We start from the raw sequence: 16,084 nt of genomic DNA, 5'->3' as shown, positions 1-16,084 counted from the left end.
AGAAGATGGGACTAAAGAGAATATTGAATCTTAAAAATTGATTACAGCTGGGGGTAGTAGGTAGCACAGTGCTTAGGGCACTGAATTCCCTTATGGCTCCGGTGGTTTGAGTCCTAGACCTGGCAGCTTGCTGGCTGATTTTCTCTTTCTCTCTTTGGTGACCATGCATGCCTTACAGGGAATTTAAAAATAATAACAAATATAATTAAAATAAATAATTATCTTTTTTTTTTTTGAGAGATTTTCGCTATAGGGTGCTTGCGCTCGCCAGACAGACAAAGAGAGACATAGAGACAGAAAAGAAAGCGAGAAATCACCCCCCAGGGGGGATGGTCACGCCGCAATCCCTTCTCCTCCATTCTCCTCCCGGGATCTTGGGCACGCACGCACATGCACCCGGCGTGAGTTTTAAGCCACCGGGTCCGGGATGCAAACCGTGGTTAACTACATGGGAGTCCAGCGACATAGCCATTACGCTAACTGCTGGTTCACAGTTTTTGCTATAGGGCACTGACGGATGGTAAGTCAGAGAGAGACAGTAAGTTAGAAATCACTCCCCGGGGGTATGGCCACGTCTCAATCCCTTCTCCTCCATCTCCTCTCAGGATCTTGGGCACGTGCACACGCCAGCGTGAGTTTAAGCCACTGGGTCCTAGGATCCAACCATGTCGACCACGTGGGAGTCCAGGGACATAAGCATTATGCCATCTGCTAGGCCCTAAAATAAATAATTCTTTTGAAAATTTGATTACTGTTGGGACCAGCAAATGGTGTAATGGTTGCGACGCTGGACTCCCATGTAGCCAACACGGTTCGAGTCCCCAGCCCAGCAGCATAAAACTCATACCAGGCGCTGGGACCTGCAGATGGCGTAGGTCGCTGGACTCCCGTAGTTGACTGCAGTTGGAGTCCCCGACCAGCAACTTAAATTTACCCCAGGCGCGTGCATGCCCAAGATGCCGAGAGAACGGAGAAGGGACATCTCTCTCAAAAAATCCCAAACAAACAAACAAAAGAAGCCAAAAAACTCGTACCAGGCATGCGTGTGCCTGGGTGTCCCAAGATCCCTAGAGAATGGAGAAGTGACTGTGGTGTGGCCATTGCCCGCCCCCTCCCCATGATCTTTCGTTTTCTGTCTGTCCAGCGAACGAACGCGCTATAGCCAAAATCTCTTTTTTTATATAATTATTTATCTTATTTTTAATTTATTCATTCGTTGATTTTTTTTTTTAATTTGACCAGAGAGAGACAGAGGGTGAGAGTGAGAGAGAGAGGACATGAGAAAGGAAGCCACCAGGTCCAGGACTCGAACCCCCGTCAGCCATGTGGGAGTGTCCAGCGCCTTAACCACCACCCCACCTGCTGGTCCCGCCAAAAGTCTTTTTAAAAAATTGATTACTAAGTCGTTGTGGTGTGGCAACTAACACTACCAAACCCTCCCTTTTATTCTGTGACTCTTTACCACAAACTATTATAGTTTAACTAATATCACTGGGAAATGGCCCCAGAGTATGTCATCATTTACCCAGCAGTGGAGGGTGTCCTTAAACAAAATGGCAACCTCAGTCACGTTAACTGGGCGCTTAAGTAGTAGAGACGTAACGTGTAGCTCGAACACCGGCGGCGCGGGCAGGATTTACCGCCACGGGTTCAGAACCCATTTTCGACCAGTCACGCCCTTCTCAAAAATGGCCGCCTCCACCTCCCTCGCACTCACCATGGACGTTTCCAATCATTCCTATGAATATGAGGTTAATCCAATCCAGTGCTGCTAGCATTGACCGAAGTCGAGATGGCAGCCACATTCTCTTAAAATTCAAGGGTACGGAAGTCATTTTCCCCCCCAAGGTGAAAACAGTCCCTTCTATTTAGCTGTTGTTTTTCGGAGGCGTGGTTGCCAGGAGTCAAAATGGCTCCTCCTTGGAATTGATTTAATAGGAAGTGAAGCTGTGACGGCGAGACGTTGCCCGGCCGATCTCTGCTAGGCGTCCTCGGAGTTAGTTCTTTTTGCCCTCACTAGACATGGCGCTGGCCAGCGTGTTGGAGAGGCCGCTACCGGTGAACCGGCAAGGGTTTTTCGGATTCGGGGGTCGTGCAGATCTGCTGGACCTGGGTCCAGGGAATCCCAGTGATGGGCTGAGCCTGGCCGCGCCCAGCTGGGATGTCCCAGAGGAGCCAAGAATCGAAATGCTTCATGGAACCACCACTCTGGCCTTCAAGGTGCGGATTCATCAGTCCCCTTGCCCGGCCGAGTTGCCGGCGCCCGCGCCCTTCCCGGCCTTGCAGCGGGACTGGAGCTCCCGTGGCCGGCAGGCCCAGGCGGAGATTCTGTGCTCTCGTCCCAATCCCAGTGTTTCTCTGTCTCATTGCGCTGGAGACTTCGGCTCTTGTTCTGACCGTAGGGGGAGGCGGTGGGGCTGGGAGTAATCGGGGAAGGAACCGGAGGCTGCTTGGGTAGATTCCTAGGCGACCCAGGGTTTCTGTCCAGGAGCTCCTAGCTGGGAAGGAGACCGCAGCAACAGTGACTTTTAATAGGCAGAAGGCTGTGGTAACCGTTCACTAAAGGTTTTGGAAACTGATAGACCCCTCTAGGCAAGGGTGAGCCAAATTGGCATGAGGGAGAGCTTGGTGACTTCAAGGAGCACTGTACTGGGAGCCAGACAGTTGAGTTTTCATGGCCTGTCTCTGCAATAACTAGCTCAGTGTTTTGTGCAAGTCATTCAGTGTCGTTGAGCCAGTTTCCCATTCATTAATGTGAATTTAATACTGGTGTAACTCATGTCAAGGGATTCATGTGAAGCTTGAGACATTAATAAACAAGGAAGTGTAAAAGGACAGGGTTTACAGAGGTGCAAAACGAAATGTCAGAGGGATGTTCTGCGGTCTAATGTAGCTTGTTTTGTGTTTTGCTCTGATCTTAACAGTTCCGTCATGGAGTCATTGTTGCAGCTGACTCCCGGGCCACAGCGGGTGCTTACATTGCCTCCCAGACGGTGAAGAAGGTGATAGAGATCAACCCCTACCTGCTGGGCACTATGGCCGGGGGTGCAGCAGATTGCAGCTTCTGGGAGCGTCTGTTGGCTCGCCAGTGTCGAATCTATGAGCTTCGAAATAAAGAACGCATCTCAGTGGCAGCTGCCTCCAAGCTGCTGGCCAACATGGTGTATCAGTACAAAGGCATGGGTCTATCCATGGGTACCATGATCTGCGGCTGGGATAAGAGAGGTCCTGGTGAGTTCAGCTACAACCACATGATTTCTTGGGCTGACCCTACAGCGAGGAGGGGTGGGTGGAAAGAAGGAAGGGGCCCATGTGGGTGCTTGAGGGTGTGTTGATTAGATTCTTAGTCCCTTCTCTGCTCTAGAAAAGAACTATAGTATAGGGAAGGTCATGGAGTTAGACCAATTGTGTCTTACTTGTGTGACCTTAGATGGGCTGCTTGTTTTCTCAGCCTGTAACCTTATCTGTAACATTGGTTAAATGAGGTAACCAATGTAATGTAGATATAAAACAACTAGTGCACGATTTGGCGTATGATACTTTTTTTTTTTGAGAGATTTTTGCTATAGCGCATGTGTGCTTGCCAGAAAGACAGAGAGAGACAGAAAGCGAGAAATCACCCCCCAGGGGGAATGGCCACACTGCAATCCCTTCTCCATTCTCCTCTCGAGATCTTGTGCATACACGCACACGTGCCCAGTGTGAGTTTAAGCCACCGGGTCCGGGACTCAAACCCCAGTCAAGTACATGGGATTCCAGCGACGTAGCCATTACACCATCTGCTAGTCCCAATATTTTTTTTTTATAAATTTAATTATTTATTCATTATTCTTTTCAATTTGACCAGAGCAACACAGAGAGAACAAGACAGGGAAAGTGAGAAAGCAAGTTGCCAAGTCCAAGACTCAGACCATGGTCAGCCATATGGAAGTTCAGTGCCTCAACCATCACACCATCTGCCGGCTTCGATACTTTTTTTCTTTCATCCTCCCTCCCATAAAATGAGACAAAAAGATTTATATTTGAGGGTTATACTAGATGATAGACATAAAAACTATAGCTATCTAATAGAAATATGTAAGCCACACATGTGATTTAGACTTTCTCATGATTATACATATATTTTTTTTTCTTTTGTTTTTTAAGAATTATTTTATTGGGACCAGCAGGTAGTGTAATGGCTATGTTGCTGGACTCCCATGTAGTTGACTGTGGCTCAAGTCCCGGACCTGGTGGCTTAAACTCACATTGGGCATGTGTGCATGCATGCCCGAGATCCCAAGAGGAGAATGGAGGAAAAGGGATTGCGACGTGGCCATCCCCCCTTGGGGGTGTGGTTTCTCGCTTTCTGTCTCTCTCTGTCTTTCTGGTGAGCGCACGTACCCTATAACAACAACAAAAAAAGAATGATTAGAATAATTTTATTTACCTTTATTTATTTATTTAAATTTGACAGGAGAGAAAGCAAGCCGCCAGGTCTGGGACTCGAACCATGGTCGGTCACGTGGGAGTCCGGTGCCCTTGACCACCACACCACTTGCTAGCCCCTCTCATGAATATATTTTAAAACTAAAACTAGGGGCTGGCAGGTGACATGGTGGTTAAGGGCCCTGGACTCACACATGACCAACTACAGTTCAAGTCTTAGACCTGGCAGCTTTCTTTTTTTTGGGAGAGGTTTCTGCTACAGTTCAAATTCCAGACCCAGTAGCTTGCTTTCTCACTTTCTCTCTCTACCTCTCTTTCTCTTTTTCTCTCTTTCTCTCTCTTTCTCTCTCTCTCTGGTGAACTCACATGCCATATAGCAATTTAAAAATAATAATAATAGGGGCTAGCAGGTGGCATGGTGGTTAAGGTGTTGGACTTCCACATGGCTGACTGCAGTTTGAGTCCCAGACCTGGTGACTTGATTTCTCACTTTACCTCTCTCTCTTTCTCTGGTGAACACACATGCCCTATAGCAAATTGTAAGATAATAAATGATTAATTAAATTAAATAAATCTTGAAATAACAATAATAAAATAAATCTTTTTTTTAAAAAATCACATGTTGGGGTCAGCAGGTGGCATGATGGTTAAGGTCACTGGACTCCCACATGGTTGACTACAGTTTGAGACCCAAACCTGGTGGCTTGTTTTCCACTTTCTCTCTCTGGTCAAATTAAAATGATAAATAAATAAATAAATAAAGTTAAATAGATTAATTCTTTAAAAACATCACATGTGGCTAGTTGCTACTGAATTGAACAGTGAAGCTCTAATATACAAAACTACTCAAAAGTTAGTCATTTCCTTTATTCCTTGAGAGAATCTTTGACACAGAAGGGGCCTTTTGGGCTGGCTTTCCTTTTTCCTTCCTGGATATAATCACCCTTATGATCACCCTAGGTCCTGCTCGGTCATCTGTTCTTTTTCTTTTAGTTAATTTTTTCTGTCAGCAAGAGAGAGCTAGAGGGGACTGCAGGTGGGGTAGTGGTTAAGGTGCTGGACTCCCACATAGCCAGCTGTGGTTTCGGTCCTGTACCTGGCAGCTTGCTTTCTCACTTTACCTCTCACTGTCTCTTTTTCTCTCTGTCTTCCTGGTCAAATTAAAACTATATAATGATGACGAATAAAATAAAATAATTCTTAAAAGAGAGAGAGATAGAGCTAGAGCTAGAACCCTAACAGAGTCTTAATGCCATGATTTACCCTTAGCCTCATCCAGGCCCAGGTTACTGGCATATGTGTCCCTGGCACTCCCCGGAGGTTTCCAGATGCGGACCCTGAACCCTCTCGTGCAGGGTCAGCTTTGCAGATTGCTGTATTTTACCACTGTATCATTGTCCAATGCTCTTGCTTTGTTATCTTTATAAAGAAATTCTTTAGCCTAATTTCGTTTTCATACAAGGGACTTAAAAAAATTTATGGAATTGGGATCCGCAGGTGGGGTAGTGGTTAAGGGTATTGGACTCCCACATGGCTGACTATGGTTCAGTTCAGGACCTAGTGGCTTGACTTGCTTTCTTACTCCCCCCCCACACTTTCTCACTCTGTCACTCTGGTCAAATTAAAATAAATAAATAAATAGAATAAAGTTCAGTAAAATAATTCTTTAAAAATTTTATGTTTTTTTGCAGCAAAAAAAAAGTTTTTTTTTAAAAAAAGATTTTGTCGTAATATAGTATGTACACTCACCAAAAAGAGATGATGAGAAGGAAAGTGAGAAATAACCACGCTGGCACATGACCATGCCTCAGTACCCTCTCCTCCAGTCTCCTGGGATTTTGGACACACGTGCACGTGCATCTAGCGTGATTTTTACGCTGCCAGGTCCGGAATTTGAACACCTGTTGGCCATGTGGAAGTCCAGTGCTTTAGCCACCATGCCACCTGCCAGCCCTGCTACAAAACATTTTGGAGTATATTTCTTCTTGCTTTTAAAAAATTATTTATTTTTATTTATTCATTCATTTATTTTAATTTGACCAGAGACAGACAGAGAGAGAGAAAGTGAGAAAGCAATCCACCAGGTCTAGGACTCCAGCTGTAGTCAGCCAGTCATGTGGGAGTGTCCAGTGCCTTAACCACGCCACCACGCCACCGCTGTTTCTTCTTTTTTTAAATAACCTTTTTTTAATTTTCAATAATGCATTTTTCTTTTTCTTTCTTTCTTTTTTTTTTTTGCTAGAGCATTCATGAGCTCACTGGAGAGAGACAGAGACAGAGAAAAAGAGAGAAAGCTAGGACCAGCAGTTGGCATAATGGTTATGTTGCTGTACTCTCATGTAGTCGACTAAGGTTTGAGTCCCAGAGCTGGTGGCTTAAACTCACACTGAGCACATGTGCGTGCATGCCTAAGATCCAAAGAGGAGGATGGAGGAGAAGGGGTTGTGGCGTGTCCACCCAGCTGGGGGGTCATTTCTTGCTTTTTGTCTCTCTGTCTTTCTGGCAAGTGCATGTGCCCTATAGCAAAAAAAAAAAAAGGGGTGCTAGAACTCCCACATGGCTGACCATGGTTCGATCCCTGGACCTGGCGGCTTGCTTGCTTGCGCGCTCTCTCCCTCTCTCTGTCCATCTCTCTGGTCAAATTAAAATAAAGAAATAAAGTTAAATAAAATAATTACAAAAAAAAAAAAAAACCCAGTGGACTTGGGACCAGCAGACAGCAGATAGCATAGTAATTACATTGCTGGATTCCCACATAGCCGACTATGGTTTGAGTCCTGGACCTGGTAGTTCAAAATCATTCCGGGTGCACATGCCTACATGCCCAAGATTGCAGGAGGAGAATGGAGAAGGGATTGCAGCATGGACAGCCCCCCTGGGGGATGATTTATCACTTTCTATTTCTCTGTCTCTCCGGCAAGCACATGTGCCCTATAGTAAAAATCTCTCTCTTTTAAAAAAAAAAAAAGCCAATGGAATGAGACCAGCAAATGGCATAGAAGTTACATCACTGGACTCTCACATGGCCTATTGCAATTCAATTCCCAGACCCGGTGGCTTGAAACTCATGCTGGGTGTGTACATATCTGCCCAAGATCTTGAAGGAGAATGAAGAAGGGATTATAGAGTGACCATTCCCCTTGGGAGGTGATTTCTCACTTTCCCTCTCCACTGCATATGTGTCATCAGCCCTCTCCCCCAGGCACATGCCCTAAGGCAAAAACCTCTTAGAAAAGTAAATAAATAACACAGTGGGACATGGATGAGGAGATCAAAAAGAAAGGAACTCAGTTTATTACTTTAGAAATTGAGATACTTTTCTCTCCTTTTTTTTTTTTTTTTTTTTTTTTCCAGGTTTTTGCCCTAGGATACATGCACTCACTGGAGAGAGAGAGTGAGAAATCAACCCTGGGGGGATGGTCATGCCAATAGTTGCCTGTCTTCCATTCGCCTCTTAGAATTCCGAGTACACACAACACACACCTGGCATCGTTTTTTTTTTTTGAGAGGTGTATTTTTGCTATAGGGCGCGTGTGCTCGTCAGACAGACAGAGCGAGACCGAGAGACAGAAAGCAAGAAATCACCCCCCAGAGGGGATGGCCATGCCGCAATCCCTTCTCCATTCTCCTCTTGGGATCTTGGGGACGCACACACACACGCCCGGCATGAGTTTAAGCCACCGGGTCTGGGACTCGAACCACGGTCGATTACATGGAAGTTCAACGACATAGCCATTACGCTAACTGCTGGTCCCACCTGGCATCGTTTTCAAGACCAGGTTTGGGACTTGAATCATGCTCAGCCATGTGGGAGTCCAGTGCGTTAGCCACCACACCACCTACTGGCCTCAGGAGATACTTTTTTCTTTGAAAGATGTGAAAGAACCTGCCCCAGGGAAACATTTTGGAATGCTGCTTTAAACATCCTTAGTTTTGAGTTGGTGTAGAGAGTGGCCAATCAGCAAACATGGTAACCTTTAGATACATACAGAAACAGAGTTGGTTTCATAACCAGTCATTTGCAGGGTAATGAATGCAATTAACATGTGAATATGGTAGCTGCAGAGCAGCTTAGAAAAAATCTTGCTTAGAACTACGTGGTGCCAGGACCACCAGTTAGCGTAATGGCTATGTCGCTGGACTCCCACGTAGTCGACTGTGGTTCGAGTCCTGGACCCAGTGGCTTAAACTCACGCCAGGTGTGTGTGTGTGCATGTCCAAGATCCCGAGAGGAGAATGGAGGAAAAGGGATTGCGATCTGGCCATCCCCTTTGGGGGGTGATTTCTTGCTTTCTATCTCTCTGTCTCTCTCTGTCTGTCTGATGAGCACACGTGCCCTATAGCAAAAATCTCTCCCCCAAAAAAGAAAAGAAAAAACAAAAGTAAAAGAAAAATAAAAAAGATGGAAAGAACTATGTGGTGCCCTGTATGTTCACATCTTCAACAGATAGACATCTGAAAACAACTGGCTTTACATTCCACTTCTCCTTTCCTCACTTTCTGCCCTTTAAAAAAATAAACATGAGGAGAGTCAGCAGGTGGCATAGTGGTTAAAGTGCTAGACATTCCCACATAGCCAACCACAGTTTGAGTCTTGGACCTGGAGGCTCACTTTCTCAGTTTCCCTCTCCCTCTCTCTCTGTTTGTCTATCTGTGTCTCTCTGGTAAAATTAAAATAAATGAATAAATAAGTAATTTTTTTTTGAGAGGTTTTTGCTGTAGGGTGCGTGCACTCACCAGAAAGACAGAGAGACAGAAAGTGAGAAATCACTTCCCGGGGAGGGGATGGCCACACCACAATCCCTTCTTCATTCTCTCAGGATCTTGGGCGCACACACACACGTGCCCAGCATGAGTTTAAGCCACCGGGTCTGGGACTCAACCACGGTCAACTACATGGGAGTCCAGCAACATAGCCATCTGCTGGTCCCAAATAATTCTTTAAAAAAAAAAAAAAATAGAAGACAACCTGGAATTGGAATTGGGTCACAGCTAGCTCCATCAGAAAAGTTGGGCCCACCCGATCCTTGATTTTCTATACTTGTATGTCTTTGTGTGTTTATTTTTATTTTATTTCTAATCCACAGTCCCCCACCCCCACTCAGAAAAATGCATTCTAGGACCAGCAAGTGGTGTGGTGGTTAAGGGCGCTAGATTCCCACATGGCCGACAGCAGCTTGAGTCCCAGACCTGGCAGCTTGCTTTCTCTGTCTCTCTCTTTCCTTCTCTGGTCAAACTGAAATAAACTAATGAATAAAGGAATAAATAAGGTTAAATAGAATAATTTTTAAGAAAGAAAGAAAAAAACAAATCTGCTGAGCAAGTTCTGACAAGTTGTACGATGTGATGGAAACAGAGAGTATTGGAGCTGGTTAGCAGGGAAAACACAGGCAGCTAGAACATAAATTATACCTTCTTCAAGAAGCTTTTTTGACAATTTACCACATTCAGTATAAGCCAGCCAGCAGACTACGAGAGTCACGTGTTACTATATCTGGCTGAAAGGAATAAATACTGTTAAAAAGAATGGGGGGAAAATAAATAATTATTTTAAAAAAAAAAAGGGACCAGCAGGTGGTGTGGTGGTTAAGGCGCTGGACACTCCCACATGGCTGACCAGGGTTCAAGTCCTGAATCTGGTGGCTTGCTTTCTCACTTCCTCTCTTTCACTCTCACCCACTGTCTCTCTCTGGTCAAACTAAAAAATAAATGAATGAATAAAATAAAATAATTATTAAAAAAAGAAAAGAATGGGAGCACAGCAGTTGGCCTGGTGGTTAAGGTGCTGGACTCCCACATAGTTGACTGTAGTTCGAGACCCAGACCCATTGGCTTGAAACTTAACTACTATGCTATTTGCTGGTCCTCAGTAACCACATTTTTTAAAATTAAAATAATAATGAATATTTTTTATTTAACTCAGTATATCCAAAATTTCATTTCAGCATGTGGTACTGGCTTCATTTCAAATGTTTGGTAGTCACATATGGCTAGTGGCAGTTCTTTGTAACATAATTAAAAACTCCAGCCTTGGAGCCAGCAGATGGCATAGCAGTTATGTCACTGGACTCCCACATGGCTAATCGGGTTGAGTCTCAGACCTGGCAGCTTGAAACTGATGCCAGACATGTGTGAGTGTGTGCCTAGGATCCTGGAAGAATGGAGGGAAAGGGATTGCGGCATGGCCAACCCCCTCAGGGGGCATAATATTACATTGCTGGACTCCCATGTAATCGATTGTGGTTCCGCTCCTGCACCGGGCAGCTTAAAACTTGCACCGGGCGCATGTGCATACATGCCCAAGGTCCCAAGAGGAGAATGGAAGAGAAGGGACTATGGCATGGCCACCCCCCTGGGGAGGTGATTTCTCACTTTCTCTCTCTCTTGGTGCATACAGCCTATAGCAAAAATTTCTCTAAGAAAAAGAAAAGATGGGACCAGCAGTTGGTGTGATGGCTCTGTCTCTGGACTCCCATGTAGCCGACTGTGATTCTAGTCCCGGACTGGTGGTTTAAACTCATGCCAAGTGCATGTGTGTACCCAAGATTCAGAGAGAAGAATGGAGGAGAAGGGATTGCAGTGTAGCCATCCCCCCTGGGGGGGGTGATTTCTTGCTTTCTTTCTCTGTCTTTATGAAAAGCGCACATGCCCTGTAGAAAAAAACCGCTCCAAAAGAAAGGGGGGGGGGCAGCAGGTAGTGTAATGGTTATGTCGTTGTACTCCCACGTAGTTGACTGCATTTTGAGTCTTGACCCGGCAGCTTAACACTCACGCCAGGTAGGGGACCAGCAGTTGGCGTAATGGCTATGTCGCTGGACTCCCATGTAGTCGATCGTGTTTCAAGTGCCGGACCTAGTGGCTTAAACTCATGCCGGGCGCGTGTGTATGTGTGCCCAAGATCCCGAGAGGAGAATGGAGAAGGGATTGTGGCGTGGCCATCCTCCCTGGGGAGTGATTTCTTGCTTTCTGTCTCTCTGTCTCTCTGTCTGGCGTGTGCATGCGCCCTATAGCAAAAACTCTCAAAAAAAAAAAAAATTACAAGAGGGGCTGGCAGATGGCATAATGGTTAAGGGTGTTGGACTACCAAATGGCTAACTATGGTTCAAGTACTGGACCTGGTGGCTTGCTTTCTCACTTTCTCTTTCTCTCTCTCACTCTCTCTCTCTCACTCTGTCCCTCTCTGTTCAATTTTTTCTTTTTTTTGAGAGGTTTTAGCTATAGGGCGCGTGCACTCGCCAGACAGACAGAGAGAGACATAGAGACAGAAAGCGAGAAATCACCCCCCCAGGGGGGATGGCCACGCTGCCATCCCTTCTCCTCTATTCGTCCGGCAAAATGTTTTAAGCCACCGGGTCCGGGACGTGAACCGCAGTCGACTACGTGGGAGTCCAGCAACATAGCCATTACGCTAACAGCTGGTCCCCCTCTCTGGTCAAATTTTAAAAATATGTAAAGTTAAAATAAAATAATTATTTGGGACCAGCAGTTAACGTAAGGGCTATGTCACTGGACTTCCATGTAGTTGACCGCGGTTCGAGTCCTGGACCCGGTGGCTTAAACTCATACTGGGTGCGTGTGTGTGCGTGCCCAAGATCCTGAGACAAGAATGGAGGAGAAGGGATTGCGGCGTGGCCATCCCCCCCGGGAGGTTATTTCTCGCTTTCTGTCTCTCTGTGTCTTTCTGGAGAGTACACGTGCCCTATAGCAAAAATCTCTTAAAAAAAATTAAAAACCCTCATGCTGGGCATGTGTTCATGCATGCCTGATGTGACCATCCAGCAAGCACATGCGCCCTATAACAAAATCTCTCTTAAAAAAAAAGTGGGCCAGCAGGTGGCATGGTGGTTAAGGGTGCTGGATTTCCACATGGCTGGTCGTGGTTTGAGTCCCAGACCTGGCGGCTTGCTTTCTCACCCCCCCACCCCCACCCCCTCTCTCACTCACTTTGTCCATTTCTGGTCAAATTAAAACAAACAAATAAATAAAGTTAAATAAAATAACTCTTAAAAAAGAAAAAAGGAAACTCCAGTCTTTGTTCTACTATGTGATGTATGTCTTGTCCCCTAGATTATTTAAACTCTTCGAGGGCTGGGATTTTTTTTTAAATCATTATTTTTTTTAAATCATTATTTTATTTATTCATTCTTTTTCTTTTTCTTTCTTTCTTTCTTTTTTTTTTTTTTCTAATTTGACCAGAGAGAGACAGGGTGAGAGTGAGAGAGAGAGGAAATGAGAAAGCAAGCCACCAGATTCAGGACTCGAACCCTGGTCAGCCATGTGGGAGTGTCCAGCGCCTTAACCACCATGCCACCTGCTGGTCCCAATAATTATTTTATTTATTTATTTTTATTTTTGTCAGAGAGGGACAGAGTAAGAGAGAGAGAAAGTGGGAAAGCAAGCCGCTAGGTCCGGGACTCGAACCAGAGTTGGCCATGTGGGAGTCCAGCACCATTAACCACCATGCCTCCTCCTAGCCCCAGGATTATGTTTTAAACCTCATCTTCCATTGTGCCTGAAACTCTGTGCTTAAAACCTGTCATTTGGGGCCAGCAGATGATGTGGAGGTCAAGGTAGCTGTATCCCACATGGCTGACTGCACAGTTCGAGCCCTGGATCTGGCAACCTGAAAAACATGCCTCTGAGGGGCGTGTGTGTGTGTGTGTGTGTTGGGGTCCAAAATCCCAAGAGGAAAGTAGAGAAGTGATTGCAGTGTGGCCATCCCCCTGGAGGTGCTTTCTCAGTTTCCTTCTGTTTCTCTGGTGAACCTTGTGGCAAAAGTTAAATTAGTACTGGGGCCTGCAGGTGGCGTGGTGGTTAATACACTAGAATCCCACCAACTGCAGTTTGAATCCCATACCTGGCACCTTGCTTTTTTACTTTGCCTCACTCTCTCTGGTCAAATTAATAAATAAAATTAAATAATTATTTTAAAAATTAGTGCCCTGTGACAAAAAAATTTTTTAAAGAAGCCTAAGTCATTTGGATTATACTTGCATTTTGGATGCTAAAAGGACAGACAGATGAGACCAGCAATTGGCATAATGGCTATGTTGCTGGACTCCCACGTAGTCGACTGCAGTTCGAGTCCCAGACCCAGTGGCTTAAACTCACGACGGGCGCGTGTGTGTGCGTGCCCAAGATCCCGAGAGGAGAATGGAGGAGAGGGGATTGCGGCATGACCATCCCCCTGGGGGGTTATTTCTCGCTTTCTGTCTCTGTCTGTCTCTGTCTTTCTGGCAAGTGCACACGTCCTATAGTAAAAACCTCTCCAAAAAAAAAAAAGGACAGGTAGAGTAGTTACTATAATGTGAGTTGAGATGGGGTAGTCTCAATGTTAAATTTGATTCCTTCAGTTTTTTTTAGGTAATTTTATACAAATTTTATTTTCTTTTTAAAATTTTGCTCTGAGGCTTGTGCACTCACCAAAGAGAGACACAAAAAGAGAGGGATAGACAGTAAGGATGTCCACATCATAATCCCTTCTTCATTTCCTCTCAAAAAATGCTGTGTTTTCAAGCCACTGGGTCCAAGACTCAAACTGCATGGTCAGCCATATGGGATCCATCCTCCCTAACTACCTCGTCACCAACCGCCCTCCCCCTCTTTTTGGGAGAGAGAGAGAGACGGAAAGACAGAAAGCAAGAAGTCACCTCCCAGGGGAGATGGTCACAATCCCTTCTCCTCCATTCACCTCTCAGAGGCACACAAACGCACGCACGCACACCTGGCACAATTTTAAGCCTCCCAGTCTGGAATTTGAACTATGGTGGACCACATGGTAGCCCAGTGACATAACCATTATGCCATCTGCTGGTCCCCCAATTGGCTTTTTTGTTACTTTTTTTTTAAGGTTTTTCCTTTAGGGTGTGTGCACTCATTGGAGAAATACAGAGAGAGGGAAAGTGAGAAATCCCAAGGGGGATGGCTGTGCTGCCTTCCCTTTTCCATTTTCCTGCTAGGATTTTGGGCATGCATGTACATGTACCCAGCATGATTTTTCAAGCTGCCCAATCCAGGACTCCCAGCTATGTAGGAGGGATTCCAGCGCCTTAACCACCATACAACCTGCTGGCCCCTCTTATATTTTTGTTGGTGTTGCCTGTGTTTAAAGAAGGGTGGAGAAATACTGCCTTAGAAGATGAATTAATTGTCAAAAGCAATAGTCGTTTTTGTCCTACTAACTTCATCTCCTTTTTTTCAGGCCTCTACTATGTGGATAGTGAAGGGAACCGTATCTCGGGGGCCACCTTCTCTGTGGGTTCGGGTTCTGTGTATGCTTATGGAGTCATGGATCGGGGCTATTCCTATGACCTGGAAGTGGAGCAGGCCTATGATCTGGCACGTCGAGCCATCTACCAAGCCACCTACAGAGATGCTTACTCGGGAGGTGCTGTCAACCTCTACCATGTGCGGGAAGACGGCTGGATCCGAGTCTCCAGCGACAATGTCGCTGACCTACATGACAAGTATAGCAGATATACCCCCTGAAGGAGGGTGGATGTCACTGTAATGTGGATATAGCACCCCATCCTGTGTTGGTGGGGTCACCTATCGTATTGGTACTTTTTGTAAGATCTGGAACATGGCCTCTGTGTTCCCAGTTGTTACTGAGCTGCAGCGGTGACTATTCGCTTTACTTTCTTGGACGTTAACATTACACTACTCACTGTTCGACCTCGGACTGTGTCGTGTCTTTTATCCACACTGTCCCTCCTCCAAGCACTTTACAGTCAAATAAGCTAGGACAGTGGGAGGGAAGTGACTGTAATTACAGGAAACAGTGGTGTGAAGACATCGTCTAGTGAATACATTAACGTCCCCACTCATGAAGCTAATAACAAAGGAGAAGGGAGCGAGGCAGGGAGGAGGGAGACTTCCCGATTCAGTTTGCGAAGAGATGAAAAGTTGATGAGGTGGAAAGATGCACGGGGCTGTACCAGGCAGGGCCGCAGAGAAAAAAGCTCTCGCTCTGGTGGGGGAGGGGAGCTTGATGCTACATGCAGAGCAGAGGGTGAGGAGGCTGAATCTGGAATCAAACTCATTGGGAAGGGAGCACTTGGACCCTAGGAAAGAGGACAATGTGAATGTGAGAGCAGCAGTGACCCTAAGCTTCATGGTCCTTGTCCTGGTCGTTTCGTGTGCCGTGGGGAGGTGGGTGATGGTCGGCTTGTAGCCCTATAGGCGAGAAGCAGCACAAAACTGTCATTGGAATGTGTGGGTAGGAAAGAGGCCCTGCTGGAAGCAGAGGGATGGCTGATTTATCACGCCCGGCACTGAGGGGGTTCCCAAGCTATGGTGTAGCAGATGGCAAGGCCTTCTGTTAGAAGATGGGAAAATAAAGGAGGTTGATGGGAAAAACTTTCAAAAAAATGGGAGAGGAGGACTTGACAGTGGTGCAGTGGTAAAATGCTCTGTACTGGGAGGCTGACCCACGTGGGAAGGTTCCAAGTTCACATCTGGAGACCTCCCTGACTACGCTAGGTACACGCATGCCGTCTTTGGGGGCCGGCTGAGGCTGGGTGGATCGCAGCATTGGGATCCTGTTGTGGGTGCTGTCTCTGTCTCTTGCTTATGGAAGAAATATATATATATTTTTTAAAAAGGCAGGGATGAGAGGCTGGCAGGTAGTGTGGTGGTTAAAGGAGCTGGATTCCCA

General features: G+C 45.9%; 1 protein-coding gene across 1 annotated transcript; it reads left to right on the top strand.

Annotated features, from left to right (window-relative positions):
* Nucleotides 1–1,995: 1,995 nt before the first annotated feature.
* PSMB5 (proteasome 20S subunit beta 5) lies at nucleotides 1,996–15,102 on the top strand. Its single transcript, XM_006144504.3, has 3 exons — nucleotides 1,996–2,220; nucleotides 2,925–3,231; nucleotides 14,630–15,102. Exons 1-3 carry the CDS (start codon nucleotides 2,023–2,025, stop codon nucleotides 14,914–14,916), a joined length of 792 nt encoding a protein of 263 aa, XP_006144566.1. The 5' UTR covers nucleotides 1,996–2,022; the 3' UTR covers nucleotides 14,917–15,102.
* Nucleotides 15,103–16,084: the final 982 nt, after the last annotated feature.

The sequence above is a fragment of the Tupaia chinensis genome, unplaced genomic scaffold (assembly GCF_000334495.1).
Source record: "Tupaia chinensis unplaced genomic scaffold, TupChi_1.0 Scaffold000126_2, whole genome shotgun sequence".
In the NCBI taxonomy this organism is placed as follows: Eukaryota; Metazoa; Chordata; class Mammalia; order Scandentia; family Tupaiidae; genus Tupaia; species Tupaia belangeri.
The sequence above is the reverse complement of the archived record's forward strand: the minus strand, read 5'-3'. Positions and strand labels throughout refer to the sequence as shown.

Excerpts from the sequence above, each read along its gene's own strand:
- PSMB5 (XM_006144504.3), top strand. The coding sequence starts at position 2,023 with ATGGCGCTGGCCAGCGTGTTGGAGAGGCCGCTACCGGTGAACCGGCAA. Across the intron at positions 2,221-2,924 it reads CCACCACTCTGGCCTTCAAG|TTCCGTCATGGAGTCATTGT; the intron begins GTGCGGATTCAT and ends TGATCTTAACAG. Across the intron at positions 3,232-14,629 it reads CTGGGATAAGAGAGGTCCTG|GCCTCTACTATGTGGATAGT; the intron begins GTGAGTTCAGCT and ends CCTTTTTTTCAG.